Source organism: Sesamum indicum, linkage group LG8 (genome assembly GCF_000512975.1).
Source record: "Sesamum indicum cultivar Zhongzhi No. 13 linkage group LG8, S_indicum_v1.0, whole genome shotgun sequence".
NCBI classification, from domain to species: Eukaryota; Viridiplantae; Streptophyta; class Magnoliopsida; order Lamiales; family Pedaliaceae; genus Sesamum; species Sesamum indicum.
In genome coordinates, this window is record NC_026152.1 from 12018386 (window position 1) to 12035121 (window position 16736).

The 16736-nt window shown below is 33.2% G+C and overlaps 3 protein-coding genes across 3 annotated transcripts in view; 1 reads left to right on the forward strand and 2 right to left on the reverse strand.

Moving 5' to 3' along the window:
• On the reverse strand, positions 1 to 1440 carry LOC110012448 (paramyosin-like; the record flags this gene model as incomplete). The annotated part of the gene is given in 1 exon segment (XM_020696164.1): positions 1 to 1440. A coding segment is annotated over 1 exon segment (1045 nt), but the record flags the coding sequence as incomplete, so codon positions are not given.
• Positions 2485 to 9659, reverse strand: LOC105168333 (protein GLE1). The gene is made up of 17 exons (XM_011088385.2): positions 9445 to 9659; positions 9268 to 9348; positions 8958 to 8999; positions 8467 to 8634; positions 8234 to 8395; positions 7079 to 7187; positions 6514 to 6662; positions 5925 to 6096; positions 5545 to 5734; positions 5351 to 5463; positions 4992 to 5062; positions 4774 to 4855; positions 4531 to 4611; positions 3649 to 3732; positions 3281 to 3412; positions 3047 to 3169; positions 2485 to 2966 (listed from the first exon to the last, which is right to left on the reverse strand). Coding segments are annotated over exons 3-17 (1869 nt in total). The 5' UTR covers positions 8960 to 8999; positions 9268 to 9348; positions 9445 to 9659; the 3' UTR covers positions 2485 to 2735.
• The window catches only part of LOC105168334 (endoglucanase), a 5877-nt gene continuing 2336 nt past the window's right edge, over positions 13196 to 16736 (forward strand). Inside the window, exons 1-2 of the mRNA XM_011088386.2 lie at positions 13196 to 13808; positions 15618 to 15865. Coding sequence (XP_011086688.1) covers positions 13359 to 13808; positions 15618 to 15865 — 698 coding nt within the window. The 5' untranslated portion in view covers positions 13196 to 13358. The remainder of the gene's footprint in view (positions 13809 to 15617; positions 15866 to 16736) is intronic.

Here is a 16736-nt window from a genome sequence, read left to right on the forward strand (position 1 = left end):
CCGCCTTAATATTTTCCTCCATATTTGTTTCTTGAGCAAGGAACAATGATTCTGATAATTCTGACGACTTCTTAGCATCAACTATCTTCATAACTTTACACATCTCTCCGTGCACTCTGGACACATAATTCAGTTGATCAATCAACAAGGGTTTTTGTGTCTCCGTCTTTGACTCATAGTCACTCACCAATAGCCTCAACCTTGAAAGTTCTCTCTCCATTCCTTCTTGTTTCTCGGAAGACTCTCTTTCAAATTCAGCTAACTTTCTATCCTTCTCATCTATGGTCCGTTTCAAACTCTCGATTTCCTCACTTTTCTTAGCTACTTCCTCTCTCAACCCACTAATAGTAGCCTCAAGTTGTGAAACCTCAATGGCAATCTCATAATTCCTCTGTTCGACCAACTCCTGGGCCTCATTTCTCGACTTGACACTCACTTCAATCTGTCTCATAAGCTCTTCCACGATCTCATTTGTTCTCTTAATCACACCATAAGCTACTGCAGGCAACCCTGAGTACTTATTCGACTTTGGCAACCCATTACCTCCAAACTCCTTGTAACTACTCACTTTCCTGGATATCTTCTCCATGCCACTCACTAGCATCGAAGACCCTGTCTCCATCTCCACCCTCATAGACTCTCTGGCTTTTCTCACCTCCTCCAGTTGCTTAAAAACCTCATCTTTTTGCCTCAACAAATCTTCTTTCAACTTAATACCTTCACTCAACTCCCCACCAACACTCTCCAATTTCTTCAAAGCTTCCTCCTTTTCACGCAAAGCATCATCCCGCTGCCGCGAACACTCATCCCGTTTCTTGATCGCTTCATGGCACAGCACTTTAAGCCGGTTAAACGAAACCTGGAGATCATTCTTAGCGTTCTCCGCCGCCTCACGAGCTATTCTCTCACGATCGAGCTCCGCAAGAATTTCCCTGAATTTCTCCACAGATATGTTCTCCGGGTTTATAATATCAACAGGAACCGGCTCATCGGCCTCAACATCGCTTAGGACGGCATCGTTCTCTTCATCGCTGGCGCTCGCCATCGTTCAATATTATGCAAAAATAAACACTACAATTCCCACAAAAACCAAACTCCCACTACAGAAATTCTTCCATACAAAACTAAAAGCCCATCATCAGAACAACAAGATCAACAACAGCTGAGCAACAGAGATTGGGGTTTTTGATTGGTTTTGTCAATTAGGGAAGAACCTTCAAACACTGATCAGATGAAAGATTAAATTGAACCCACCAAACTGATGATGGAGATTGACCCAAGAAGTTGGTAGACAAGGAAGATGGAGATTGCAAGTTGAGGATTGAAATCGCGAGAACAGGAGGAGATCATACCCCGGCAGATCAATATATGGAGTCCAAGGTCGGAGACAAATACCAAAGATAAAAACGAAATACCTAACAAGAATTCTTGTTTGTTTCACCTTTTTTAATTTCATTAGGGCCAAAATTCTTTACTTATCAGTCATCCCAATTTGAATCAATCAATTCTAAGATTGAGTTATCGTCGACAAGTTTTTACTAAATAAGTTCTCTTACTTATATAATTTATTTATTATTATTAATTATATTAATATATTAATTCAATAAAAATATTGTTCAGAACATCAAAATAAATATATATTTGATATGGGAAAGAATGTATATATGAGAGAAGACAAAAACAAGTGCTTGAAGAGTAGATCTCGAAAATAAATTAAATTACTTGTATTATTTTCAAATATTTGTTGAAATTCTGGTTAAATAATTATACAAACACTATAGAGAAGTGATTTGATGAAAGATGGGGTAAAAGCAAACTCTAACCTATTTTGCAGCTCTTTGTCATAGTAAATTTTTTATACTATTATAAAAAAAAAGATTTTGTCATATTAATTTTTTAATATTTAAATTTATTATTTATTTCATTTGTTTCGATTAAAAAGAATAATCAGATCACTAATTTTAATATTTTTTAATAATCTTGTAATTATATATTTTTTTCTCTTAACTGCCCATTACTCAATATTTCTCTCCCACCTTACTCTCTATATTTATTATAATTTATAATTATAATTTATTGTATTTTATAATTTAAATCGCGTGCAACGATAACTAGTCATAAGCAAAAATGAATAATTGTATTCAATTTTAAGTAATCACAACCACACAGCACTATTAACTATAATTTTTTACAAACAATATCAAAACATTAACCATAATTAAAAATCGTTGTGAACATTCCCACCGCAACTAAAATTATACCAAATTTTTATTAGCCATAATCTTAAATTTTGTATTGATTTTATTTATCAAAATAAAATATATCAATTTATTATAAGTTTTAGGCTATAGTTATTTATAGTATAGGAATGATCAAACACCCCCTTAATGAGTAGTGCAAAAATGATTCCAATAATTACGATTAATTCCTGTTTTTAGATAAAAAAAAGAAAAATGAAGAAATGAAGAAAGGTCAACATGTCAACCTAATGAGTAAGAGTATCTAATATGTTGCAAGAACATGGGGTTGACGAAGTCAGTTACACTAGTCTACTTGACTAAAAGCCTGACATTTTTTTTTTTTTCGGTTGAGGCAATTTTTATTAAGTAAAAAAATACAATAGTATAATACAATTTGTAAAAGCCTAACATTTCTTAATAAGAAATCAATGTTTCACCGGCACAAATGATCATAATCAACTGACATCAGACGGATGGTGTGCCGAGGACTGAAGATCAGTAAAAATCGTTCGATTCCAGATGGCCTCTTAGCTGCAATCCCTCGGGTTCCTTTCTGAACTGGTTTGACTCAATGTAATCTCGAATAGACATTTTGACCTTGCTCAATTTGGCGCTCCATGACTCAGAACCGCCTTCTTTCAATGCATTCAGAAAGTCACGAGCAACGATGTGAAGTAACTTCTCAAACTGATTCTTGTATCTCCGGTAGAGTGTGAATCCAGCCATCTGGACACCAAAATCTTTTTGTATTGGTATCGCGTAAATGACTCTCAAGTGGTATGAAGAAGATTTCAATGTCAACTTACTTCAAGAAATGAATGCAGTGCAACTGCAGTGTACAGATTTGCCGGGAGGGAATTCAAGAATCTTGCAAGCCATGCCCAGCCTTCTCTAAGTCCATGCAGGTTCTGAAAGCCTCCAACTTCAGTCTGTTATAACAAACAAGAATGTCAAAACATTGTGTTGCCGTTGTATCAGGCCAGAAAAATGAGCAGTGCAGTTTCTTGAAAATTTCAGGTACTAATGGAGGAGGAGCAAACCTGCACAATAGCTCCATATAGTTTCATATAACAACTCAACCTTTCAACATAATCATCGATACTCTCAATCTTCCCATTTTCTTCCTCATAACCAATAGCTTTGAAGTAAGCATCTTTGGTTTTAAATTCGTCCTGAATGAGTAAAGAAAGTTTGATATCAATGGAACCTACTTTCCAAAGCCAATGCGTACTCTAGAATTTAGATAATTTTTTTCAACTAGCACAACGTAAAATGAGAGTCAAGTATATGAGGTGCTCTTGAGCTTGATGAACCCATTCATACGATGTGACAGCTTGACAGACAAGATACACAACTTGAAAGTTTATACAAATAACAAGTTATCGGTACATCGAGTTAGATGAATCACCTCTGAGTAACTTATGTGCTTTGGAACTGTGTAGATGCAAACTCTGTTCAACTCTGCAATCAGAACATCCATGGCCAGCGGGATCTATGCTTGAAAAGGTTGCCAAAGTGTAAATCAGGACCGGAGAACAGTTATATATCGTTCTGCAGCACTGATCAATACTTGCAATTTTTTTAACTAACAACTGCTATAAATTTCCGCAATCATAACGCCCTATGTCTGCAACGCTAGAAAGACCCTTGAGGGATAAGTCAGGGCATGCCGCTCTCAAGAATGGTTTCAGGCTTTGGGTAGAGTTAAATTATATACATATGCAAAGACGAAAATAGAATTATTATGCTCAAATTATGTATTAAATTCTCAAAATATGTCCAAATATCATGTCATAGATAGAACGCCAGAGACACACAAGTGAGAGCAAAAGAATATAAACATGGATTATATAAGTGCACTCCATGGGAAATTATTGCTGAAATACCATACATAATTGAACAACTCAAGAAATATAAACATATTATAGATATATATTTTAATAAGATTATTATGAAAGAATATTATGTTTCTATTATAGGTGATTTATTTGAAAATTTTCCATCTTATTATAATGTGGTAAAACACATTGGAATGAAGATATGGTAGCCTAAAGTGCTGGCAGCAGTCGTTATACAAAAATGTGTAGGGGTAAACATGCAAAAAATCAAAGTTTTGCTTAATCTTGATTCTAGATCATTATTGGGGCTGAACCATTTCAAGTGGCTTGATTCTTTTAAGGGAAGTGACAATCATGCCACAGAAAAATGTGTTATCTAATAACCTTACTTAAATACTATATTAACTAATTATACAACAAGTAGAAACGGGACGATTTACAGTATTTTTTACCTTAGATGTTACGAGAACAATGACACGACTAGTAGCAAATATGGCATTGGAGCTCCTTTGATTTGTGCAGTTGGAGACTATCTGCAAACACAATGTACCATGTAAGTAAGGACATCTGTTCCAGCCTATTATGAGCATGATAAGGTTTTCGTACCTTACATACAGTAAATACAAATTTTCATTCCAAAGCCAATAACGCAAACAGAAAATACATAATACATTCGCCTATTAGTCAATGACAACCTTTTCAGCAAATAACTGGATACTGATGGATTCAGGACATCCTGGACTGCTAATCAGCTTCACTAATTCTTCTGCTCTTGTTCTGGATCAAACGAATACCAAATGTCTTTACAGATTATACAGAAATTTTAAGGCTTTGATGCGAAAAATAAAGGATGCTAAAGCTGTGTATTAGAAAACATTTACTGCAAGCAGAGGGCTGGTTTAATCCTACTCACCTGACATTTTCTACAGTAGCCGAGATTGTTTTAATTTGTCTGCCTATATGCTGTCCATGTCTGTGATAATCCTGCATAGAACAGACAGCCATTGATTGTTCCCAAGATGCAAATGTATATGGCTTTGGGCAATGTTGAAAACCAACGTAAGATTATGAATTCTAGGAAAGAGCTAAGACAGATCATTTTAACATGAAATACTCATCAGTCCACAGTTCGAGAACCCAGTATACTTTACTGTTACTTGACAAATTCTGCAAATTCAGTTATTTGATACATATGCCGTCCATTTAAGAATTAATAGGATAAAGCAACTATGGAATTTCAGAAATAAAATCATTTCCGTTGTAATGGTTTACCTGATTAGCCCTCACTTTGAGATCCTTGTTTTTTGCAGATAATTCTTCATAAATTTGTTGCCTTCGCTTTTCCAGTTCAAGAGCATTTTCTGAAGCCCTAATTACATTTCTTGCTGCAAAAAATTTGCCAATATCGCATGAGAATGAAATCAACAATGACAAGTACTCGTATTTGCAGAGAAGCATACAGAAACCTGATGATTGGACTTCTTTTTTAACATCAAGTCCAGAACTCGGTAGCCCAAGAGTTTTCTTAGAATCTTGCGCTGCATTCTGAGCAGTATTCCTTAAGGTCTCAGCAGCACGTTTCGCTGCAGCTTCTTCTGCAGCTTGCTTCTCTGCTGCTGCTTTAGCTCTCTCAGCCATTTCGGCTTTCAGTCTGGCCTGCATTGTTCCGCAATAAATCTCCGTTAGAACCAGCAGATGTATTACGAAACAAGACATAAGTGGAAGATACGATATCACCAAGATCAAATTCTCAGAACCATCAAATTAGAAAAAGAAAATGTATCACAGTGCGGCAAGACCAAAAACTTGGAAAACTTCAATTAAATTGAGATACATAGGAGAGAACCTCTTCTTCTGCTTTGATCTTTTCCTGCCGCAATTTTTCTTCCTGAAGGGCCTTTTCCTTTCTTTTAGCCTCCTCACGAGCCGCATCATCCCGTATTCTTCTTTCTTCTTGTTGGGATATGTGCTCATGATCCCTCTGTACAGCTGTAAGGTGATTATCGAGTGCTTCTGCACTTTCACAGTTAAAAAAAGACATCAGCATAGCACTCTACTCAAATCAACCATAACTCTGTATATATAAAAAGAACACAACTGTAAGATACCACTTTCTTCAAATTCTAAAAGAAAAATAAACTTATATCAAGATCTCCCCCCAATCGACATCATTTATCTGTCTACTATCTCTATCAATATCATATATCTATAAATCCTATTTGTTGGTCATGTCCAGCTTTCAGAAGTTCCATGTAGAGATAGATGAGACCAGCACAAGGAACATCTATGGTACTTCAAACCTGCCATTCTCAGATTGAAACTGAATGGGCATTTTTAGTGGAAAAAATTCAACATGTATGAAGAACTAGAGTCCACATCAACTTATTTCAACATTAAATAGAAAAAGTTTAGATACCAAGAATTAAACATCTTACATTGTGCGTTGATACTGCAAATCAAATTTTCTCTCTCTTTCCTGCTGGAGTTCTCTATCTCTATCTACTTTAGTTATCGAAGAGGCAAATTTCTCACTTTCATTAACCAGCTTCGTCTCCAAACATGATATTTTGGATCTCACTTCCTCCTGTGCAGAAGGCAACAACAAAGATTAATATCAAGCAACAACAGAAAGTTATTTCAGCTCATGCTCTGCCAAGTGATATTAATATGATCGCTGCATTGAAAATTCTGAAGTCCAAAGCCATGAAAAGGCCAATGATTCATTGCTTCTGGGCATAGGCAGCCCTCAATGTTGTATGCTATCCTCTCATATTGACTGTACCATATGATACTCTATAACTACCTTCAAATGAGAATGAAGCTTTTCATGAGCTTCAGATATGTTTTGACAAAATTATAGAAAGAAAGGCTCAAGCGAAAATGCATTTAAACAAGTGAGACCAGCGAATTAGTGAAGTCAAATTCATGCCTTCATCAGTCAGATTAGAATTGACGGAAACAGAAAGTTCAGAGTTGTTAAGCATAAGTACTTCAACCCACCGATACACTAAGCTGAAGTTCATGTGTCAGCTCATGGAGTGCACCTTCTGCTAATCCCACTTTATCCATCAGATGACACTGAAGAGGCATCTCATTTTCAGAATCATCACTGCCAAAAAAAAAAAAGGGAAGAAAAGCATTGAGCATCGGATGTGCACTAACCAAAACTATTATAAATGTCCAAGTTTTTAATCAAATTGGAGGACAAATAACAATTTCATGGTCTTTTTTAATTTGATTCAATTGTAAAATAACACGACATGTGTGTCTAGGGAATAGTCGCTTCAAAGCGAATTCTCCCTAGATACATCTATTGAATAAAATTCTGAATTTCTTTCGAATATATGAATTGTGCTACAGATTCAAAACCTATTTTCATCTTAATTAAAAAAGACGAAAAAAAATCCAATAGATTTAAAGCTTCTTTTTAATAGCAATGATGAAAGTACAGACTCTACATCATAAACAGTTCTAAGAACATACCTGCGTGAGACAGTTCCTACTGCTACTTATATCATTTTGGCTTGTCTTGTGGTATAGGGTAAACAACCTCTAGTTAACCCGTTCTTTGTTTAATCTTCTGAATACTTAACATTAAGTAGTCTATTTTCCTATTGAACTTTGTTAGTGAAACCATGCGTATGTATCCAGTAATGAAATATTAAGACATGTCTAGATGTTTAACTTTGATAGTGAAACCATGCGTATGTATCCAGTAATGAAATATTAAGACATGTCTAGATGTTTTATAAGATTCATAAATGTTGTCAGCATACTAACATGGAAAAAAAACATAAGGAAAAAAGATAATCTAGTGAGTCTTCCACACTGTCTATCACTGCTTCACATTCTACCACTGCAACAAAGCAGCTCATGCCAGCTGAATAGATCTTCTTGACTTGTATCTCTTGTTTTATATTTATCTTATTTCATGCGAGACAGAGAGGCGGATTTATTACATATCTTCATTTTCTTCCTTTGCTTTATTTGGATTGAGGGAGTTCAGATGGTTGGAAGATGACTGTACGAAAAACATGAAGGTAAACAAGACATAATTAATTAACACCTCTAATAATGACTGTAATTCGAATTTTATGTTTAGTACTTTCTTTGCCCTCATTTATTCTTCAAATGATCATTTAGTCAAGCACGAACCTTATATACAGTTCATCACAAGCAAATCTCCTGCCAGAAACCATGGTCGAATGATCAGCCTCCTCTTCACTATCATTGTCGGTGTAGTCAATTTCATTGTCAGGTACATGCATTACAAATCCCCTCGTGCCACGATAACTGTCCTTTGAAGCTCTCAATTTTCTGTAAAATATATGTAGAGCATAAACTATCACAAATTATATGTCAACTAACAAGAAAAGTTAAAGACATACCTAGGTTGCGTTTTAGTAAAAGGTACAGGAAAATCTAGAGTTACATTGAGCTTCTCGTCTATTGCATCAAGCTCTGACAACAAATTGTCAAAACTCCAATCAGGCTGCGGATCAGCGGCAATGCCATTGACATTTTGTGGAGAACGAAGTTCCAGTTTGACGGCTCCCCTGATTTCAGCAAGATAAAACTATATATTCAACTTCCCCCCGTAAATTTCTTCAAAAAACAGATTAAAATTTTAAGAATGCAACTATGCAAATGTCTAATTCCCAACATACAACAATGAAGCAAATGTGAATAGTAATTCAAAACCGACGCTTTATGTTGGAAACAACAGTTGAAGCCAGCATGCACAAATGCAGCCAACGTGAATAAAATAATTCAGAACGGAAACTTCTCGTTGCAAAAGAAACTGAAGCAATCAACTATGAATCATATCAGATCACACACAAGATTCCTATACTTTTAAGCTAAAATATTAAAAACTTACATTGTTTCTCTCTAGATGCTCCTTGTTCTTCTAGAAATTTCTCTGCTCGAGGATCTCAAAAACACCAAAATCACGAACTTATCGTACAACAGCGATTAATAACGTAAATACATTCAAATAGGATAAATTACAAGAAGTGACGCTTCGTGTGAGCTGCGATCAAGTGGAAGGGGCGCAGAAGGGCGCAGCCCAAGTGTTCGATACTTTGTGTAAACGGGAATCAAGTAAGGAGTGGGCGCTGGACCAGGTATTCAGCAAAGAGCATATATGAAATTGGAAGAAAACACAGGGACAAAACAAGAAAACCAACCCGTGCGAGCATACAAGTAGAAGTAGGATCAACTATTCTCGTCTGTTCTTGGCCTCTTCTACTGTTCACCTCCTTCTTCCCCTAAATAATGTGAATAAACCTCAGGAAGACTACTATCACAATTTTGAAGAAAATTCAAATTGACGGCAGTAACTGAGGCCCGGAACAAATGCATACCAAATTGCCTGATTCACATCGATGGCGACAAACTTAAACGCACCCCGTCGCGGCGCAGAAGTGGTCCTGCCTTCGCCCGGCCGCCGCCGAAGTCCCTGTTGCTGCAATTCCGAAAAGTAGCAGAAATTCCGACCAAGAATTTGATGCGGCAAAATATCAAATTAAATTTCAAACCAAAATTAATAGGTTCTGTTCCAAAATTACTCTTTTTTCCCCCCTTAATATTTTGGTTATAATTTGATTACTTAAATATTAACTACAACAAAAAAGTTATTTATTAAAATTTACTTTTTGTAATAAAATTAAAAAATAGTGTTACATAAATAAAATAATATATCAGTTTCACTTTAGTTTATTAAATTGAAACTAACAATCGAAATCAAACTAAATATCGTAAATCCCAAATCGAATTCTTTTATACTGTCTCCATAAAATTAAATTGAAGATTCGGTACACTAAAATATTTTCTTGAATGTTAAAAAACGAAATAATCGGTTCAGTCTTAGTAATTATCGAATTTTGTTGTGCGATATTTTGATTTGATGTTTGATAAACCAAATTTTTGTTAAAAATATAAAAAAAAATAACTATTAAAAATAAAAATTAATTTTTATAAGTAAAATAAAAAAAATAGTATAAAATAATTAATATATAGACAAAGTTGGCAATTATATGTTCCCATGGTTTTTAAAACAATATCAAGAAATGCTTGCTTAAAAAACAAAAAAAAAAGAAATGGTGAAGTAATCGACTAGAATTCATACATACCATATAGTCAAAATCTTACATTTCGTGGTCCAATGTTGGATGGATTGAATTTTTTTAGTTTAAATTTGAGAGATAATTATATTATTTTTATTTGAGATTTAATGTAATTATATGTATATTTTTTATAGTTGAAAAAAATTATATTTAATACTCCTGATGTTATTTTCGTCTAATAAGAAAATTCATCTTTTAATCAAAATCCACCAAATTTGTCGATATTAGTGAAATGATTAAATAAAAATTCATATTTACTTATTACTTGTTAAATAAGCTTTAAAAGATTTTAAATTATAAAATTGTTTTCAACATTTTATTTCAATTTAATGTGAGAATTTAATTTGTATTTATTTATGTTTATGAAAGTATTATTATAATAACTCAATTGAGATGTTATGAGGTCTAATAAAAATTTGACCATTACGTTTTATATATTTATATGGCCTATTCACAATTGAGTTTATTATAGGCCACTTATTTTGTTTTACTTTTTTTCTTTTTTTAATAATGATCAAATTCTTTAATCTATTTAAAGGGTCATCAACCTTAATTTTCTAGTTGGCACATTGAGAAAATGAACTTTTGTCGTGATATCCCATGAGTTTCAGAAATACATTTTATACTCCCACAAGTTATGAGAGTTTTGACAATGTGATTATGGATTAGCACATAGTGTCTTCGTGGTCGTCCGCATGAGATAATGAGGTTTTATTCTGAAATCGTGCTCGGCAATTAAATTTGTATGTACGGAGGCAATTATGGCTTTAGAGCAGCGACGAGTTCGTAATTCTTCATCAGTGTAGCTTTTTTAATTTTCAGTCGTATTTGCTTTATTTCATCATGTCATATATTATTATGATGTATTCTACTTATATTTGATTTTTTTGATAAAATAATATAAACACCAATTATATAATTTTCACTACATTACTAATTTTTTGTAGGTCAAACACATTTTTTTCTGATCAATCTAACTTTATACAACTTCACATGCTAATGCATACATAAATATAGATTTTCATTCAATTTTTTTGCTAATATTAACAAATTTGGTTAACTTTGGATAAAAGATGGATTATTGCTAAATAGAAACAAATGTAAGGAATAATAAATACAAGTTTTCAAATCACAAGAAATTTATATATAATTACACCAAACCTCGTGAAAGGGTAGGATAATTATTCGAGTTATTTAATTTTTTATTATAAAAAAAATTATATTAATATAATTTTTGTAAATGTATTAATAATAATATAACGAGTCGCAATTTAAAATTGAGACTCGATTAAATGTAACTTTAATATGTTAATTATATATAATTAAATGAAATTATATAATTAATTATTCAAAATTCAATTAAATAAAAGGAAAACAAGCCCAAGTCGTGCCCTAGGGTCTCTCTTGCTTGGCGGAGAAATGGAACCTGTTGGAGAGGAAGAAGGGCAGCTACGACTTGGGCTTTTCTTTAAAAAAATTTTTTGCCCAAGTCGTGATTTATTGGGCTTGTTTTTTTAAAAAAAAATAATTCTTTAATCTTAAATCGCGACTCATTATATTTTTATTAATACATTTAAAAAAATTATATTAATATAATTTTTTTGATAATAAAAAATTAAATAACTCGTAATTATCCCCAAATTTTATTATATATTCTATTACATTTAACATATATATGCAAATTCGTATAGATATCGTATATATATTGAATAAATAAAAGATGCATCAAAATTTAAAATAAAGCATCGAACCAAATGTTAGCAGTTGTGAAGAAGTGTTCTTACACTTGTGGGCTGTAAGACTGATACATTTCCTGTTGATACTGACATACAATCTAACAATGGTAATGTTGTGATTATACAAGTAGCTGCGTACGCTTGTCCATCCGAACGACAACAACTGCAGTGTCCCTACAAACAACGGATCAAAATTGCTGACACCATAAAATCTATTGCAGACATGATCTCCATCTCACAAGTTTTAGTGACTGAATCTGATCAAGAACCAATGACATAACATCCTAATCAAATGATCAAGACTACTTTAATCCTCAGTTCTCCAAACATTTTTCCCTTGTCGTATATCTCTACATTTTGTTTGGATCGATGGATATGAAGTTATCATTCGAACTTCCTAATAATAAATTATTTTTTAATTTATTTGGATAATTTCGTATTTCGGAGAATTTCAAATCTTTCAATTTTCTTGAACTATATTTTTTTCGAAATACGGATTGATGTAGGTAAGTAGCCTACAATAGTTACAGACGAGAAACTCAAGTAGCATATAAGCCTTAAAACCTCCTATCTCTAGAAAGGCGTCTTTTTAGAACAAAATCGTAAAACTCATACAAAATTAGAAAAGACAATACCTCATGCATGCAACGGGTTTCCAATCGAGTTGCAAGGTGCATTATTTAGCGTCATCTATGGGAACGAGGTCATGTGGCTGTCCCAAGCCCCTCATCTATTGGGTTGATGATGTAGGCAAAAGTCTCGCATTGGTTTTATTCAAAGAGCTTAAGTGACTTGTAAGTCCTAAAATTTCCTATCTTTCGCAAGATGCCTTTTTAGAAAATAAAAATCGTGATCCTATTATGGAATGAGGTACCAACACTTAATATGTACTCACTTGAAATCATTTCCAAATCCAAATCCATCTGTTTGAATGCTTAAGGTTTCTACTTTCTCTGAGGAGCAGTAATTGTCTAAAGCTATTGCATGAATGAGTATTGCCTTGCAAGTCTTGCAACCTTAAATATTCAATTCCTTACAACCAAAGCAAGAGTGCTCCAATCTCTTTACAGTTACACACTTTTTGTGTCATAGTTTTCTTGGCGTGCTTCCCACATCAATCATGCTACAATGCATCTCTTCTTGTCACAGATCAATCACTACGCTACCTTAATTAGCACAAAAACTAGGTTAAATTACAATTCAAGACATTATGTTCACGACAACTAAACTCCCCAAGAACCTAAAATGGAAAATTGGGACGAGTCGTATGGAAATATGTTCTAACAAAAAACATTACTATTGTCCCACTTGTTGCTAACGATATATATCTTTAGAGGATATGAAATTGTTGGAGTTGCAAAAAAAATATTACACGTTTTAGTCCTGACAGTGACTTTGGAAACTATCTTAGTATAAATGAGACATAGAGAGAGTCTTGATATGCAAGAAGCAAAGGCAAACAACATGGGGAAGCTCTTGTGTTTCTTCTTATGTTGTCTTGTTTTTTATCTTTTGATTGCAGTCTCCACCGTTGCGGCTCAGCCGCTCTCCACCGACTCCCGGTGGATTGTGGATGAGACGGGGCAGCGTGTTAAGCTGTCGTGCGTGAACTGGCCATCGCATCTTGAGGTCGTGGTGGCGGAGGGGCTGAGCAAGCAGCCGGTGGACAAGATCTCAGAGGAGATCAGGAGCTTGGGGTTCAACTGTGTGAGGCTAACATGGCCTCTTTTCTTGTTTACTAATGACACATTGGCTGCTCTTACCGTGCGGCAGTCGTTGACGAACCTTGGATTGTTCGAAGCCGTTGCAGGTTTTCAGACCAACAATCCTGACATCATTGATCTTTCTCTCATGGATGCTTACCAGGTAACAGATGAAACAATGATGCTCTTCCTCTGTTTGTCAATGGTTTCTGCTGTTTCTTGTCTGTTTCTTTTGGTTTGTGTTGATATAAGATAGAAAACACGAAAATTTTAACTCGCACGAGTTTGATCAGACCTGAAGCAATTATATCGTATTTGGATTCAGCTGATATTAATTTAAATTATAAGAATTTTTCAGAAAGAAGATGGGATTGAAGTAGAACCTTATCAGCTTATCAGGTTAGGACAAGAATGAGTGCTGCATAAGTTGCTTGCAAGAAAGTGAAGGTTTCTTCACAATTGGCTCATCACTTCACACTCCAAACAATTGTTTTTTTCAAATTATTTTGTCCCATTTTGGGCAGGATTAAAAAGTTTAAAGTGGGTGGATATATTCCAAGTTTTGTACACATTTGTGTTTGTTCAAGAATAATCTTATTTTATACACTCAACTAATCAATTATTGTATCATTAAAAAAGAGTTTTTTACATACTAATTCAAGAATTTAAAATTCTGCAATAAATTCTATTTTGGTAGTGGAAATAAGTTATAAGTTAAACAGCAAGAAAATTAAAAGAATTTAAAAAACAAAAGTTAAAAATAACAAAGAAAATGACATTCGAATGTTGAAAATAACTTGATATTTATATTTTATCGATAAATTGTAAAAGTTGGTAGGAAGCTGTTTATAACTTTAACTTAGACCAACTAAATTTCAGCAGTTTAAAACGAAATATGTAAATAAGCTGGTAAGTATTTATTTTAGCCTTTGCAAATACCCTTGAATCAGCTAAAATGCTTGTGGAGATACAATTCAACTTGATTACCGTAACTCCAACAACACAGTAGGAATCAAGCCTTAAGCCCATCAGAACCTCATCGAATCTGCCTACCACCACCCGATAATATACTCGCATAAAAACAGCAGATATTCGAACACATAATATTTAAATAAAAATTTAAGAACAATCAAGACATATTTATCTTTGATTTTTTTTTAAAAAAAAAATATATTGATGTTATCAATTAGGTAAGTGGTGATGGTGACTGATAAAATAATGAATATTGGAAGACTAATAATGCACCACTATTGCTCCATCACACTTTAGAACACTCTCAAAGATATTTTTATATTGTCTGAATATCTGTCCTATCCTAAAGAAATTAAAGCAAAAGAAAAGTCAAGAAGCATATTAATAAAAGTTCAAGATCCACAAATCATAGGATGCCATCTGGAGATCTGGCCTGTATTATATACTAACTCTTTTTTTAAAAAATAAAATATAATAAAATAGTTAAGTTCAAAATTAATTAAACATTTAGCATGTTGGTAATTTTTCTTTTATATTTTTTCATTATTACCCTTAAAAGCAGGTGTTTGAAAATTAGTCGCGTCGAATCACTACTTTAAATCAAAAGGGTAGTTTTTTTTCGAACATTTAAGAAAGAAAAAACATTCATTTTGAGTATATGATTAAAAGTAATAAACGAGAAGGCATTTTAAAAATAAATTTTTACGAAATCTTATTTCTAAACCATCTCAATATATATATATATATATATATGCTGCTTACAAGAAATTGATTATTTCCTATATTCATTACCAATGAGAACAACCTTCAAATTATGATAAATCAGTGTTCGGGTCCATCAACCACGATCCAAAAATTCAATACAAAACTAAAATTTTGATCGCGATCACTGTCAGTTATATGTCGACATCTTGAGACGTAACTAACGATTTGACCTTATAAATGGTGAATAGTCGTCGTACAATTATAATTAAATGTATATGTGTATGTATATGATCAGGCAGTGGTGGGTAGTCTTGGGAAGAAAAATGTGATGGTGGTGCTTGATAACCACACAAGTAAGCCTGGTTGGTGTTGCGGGGACGGTGATGGGAATGGGTTCTTCGGAGACGAGTATTTTAACCCTGATCTGTGGGTGAAGGGACTAACCAGGGTTGCCACCACTTTCAAAGATACCAAGCATGTCGTGGGGATGAGCTTGAGGAATGAACTCAGGGGCCGCAGACAAAATGTCTATGATTGGTACAGGTATACCTACCACTGTACTACTCTATTACTACCACTTATAATTTAGGGTAAATTATAATTATTTTGTCGAAATTTGGTATAATTATAAATATTTTTTATTATTTAAAAAATTATAAATATCTTTTTTATTTTAACATGCGTCTAATAACGAGCTCATTCCGTTAAGTTTTCATTCTGTTTTTGTGGTGAACTGATCAAAATATATTTTTAGATTATAAATTATAATTTTTTAATTTTTTAAAATATTCTTATCGACTAATATAACTTATAAGTTATTTATTTTACCCACCCTCATTTTTTTATTTTTTTTAAAAAAATCAACATGGGTAAATAGTAATGTCCAATTCACCATTTAGGGACTACATAATTATTTTTCTACTTGAGAAGGGTATTTGTAAATTTTTAAATAACAAGGGCGTATTACTAATTATACCAAACCTCAGTGGAGGTAGTTGTAATTTACCGGATAATTTATAAAGAAGAATTACATTTACACCTTCTGATTTATGGTCTCTTTATATAAATTATTTTTGTTTTTTAAGAAATTATACAAAAATCATCAAAATATCAACAACACTGAACAAATAGCTCCTGCTTTTGAAAAATTATACATATACTTCCAAAAACGTCACATCATTACACAAACTTACCTTACTTTTTGGCCGCTCGAGATTATTTATGTAAATAGACCATAGTTTAAGTGTTGTAAATGTAATTATCCCTAATTATAATATCATGAAAAATTACACTGATAGTTTCAGAGATTGAATCTAATTACATAATTCTTTTTCTATTTCTTGTCAAAATTATAAGTACACATTTTGAAATGTAGTTATAATTCTATTTATTTTTTCCAAAATTATATTTCTTC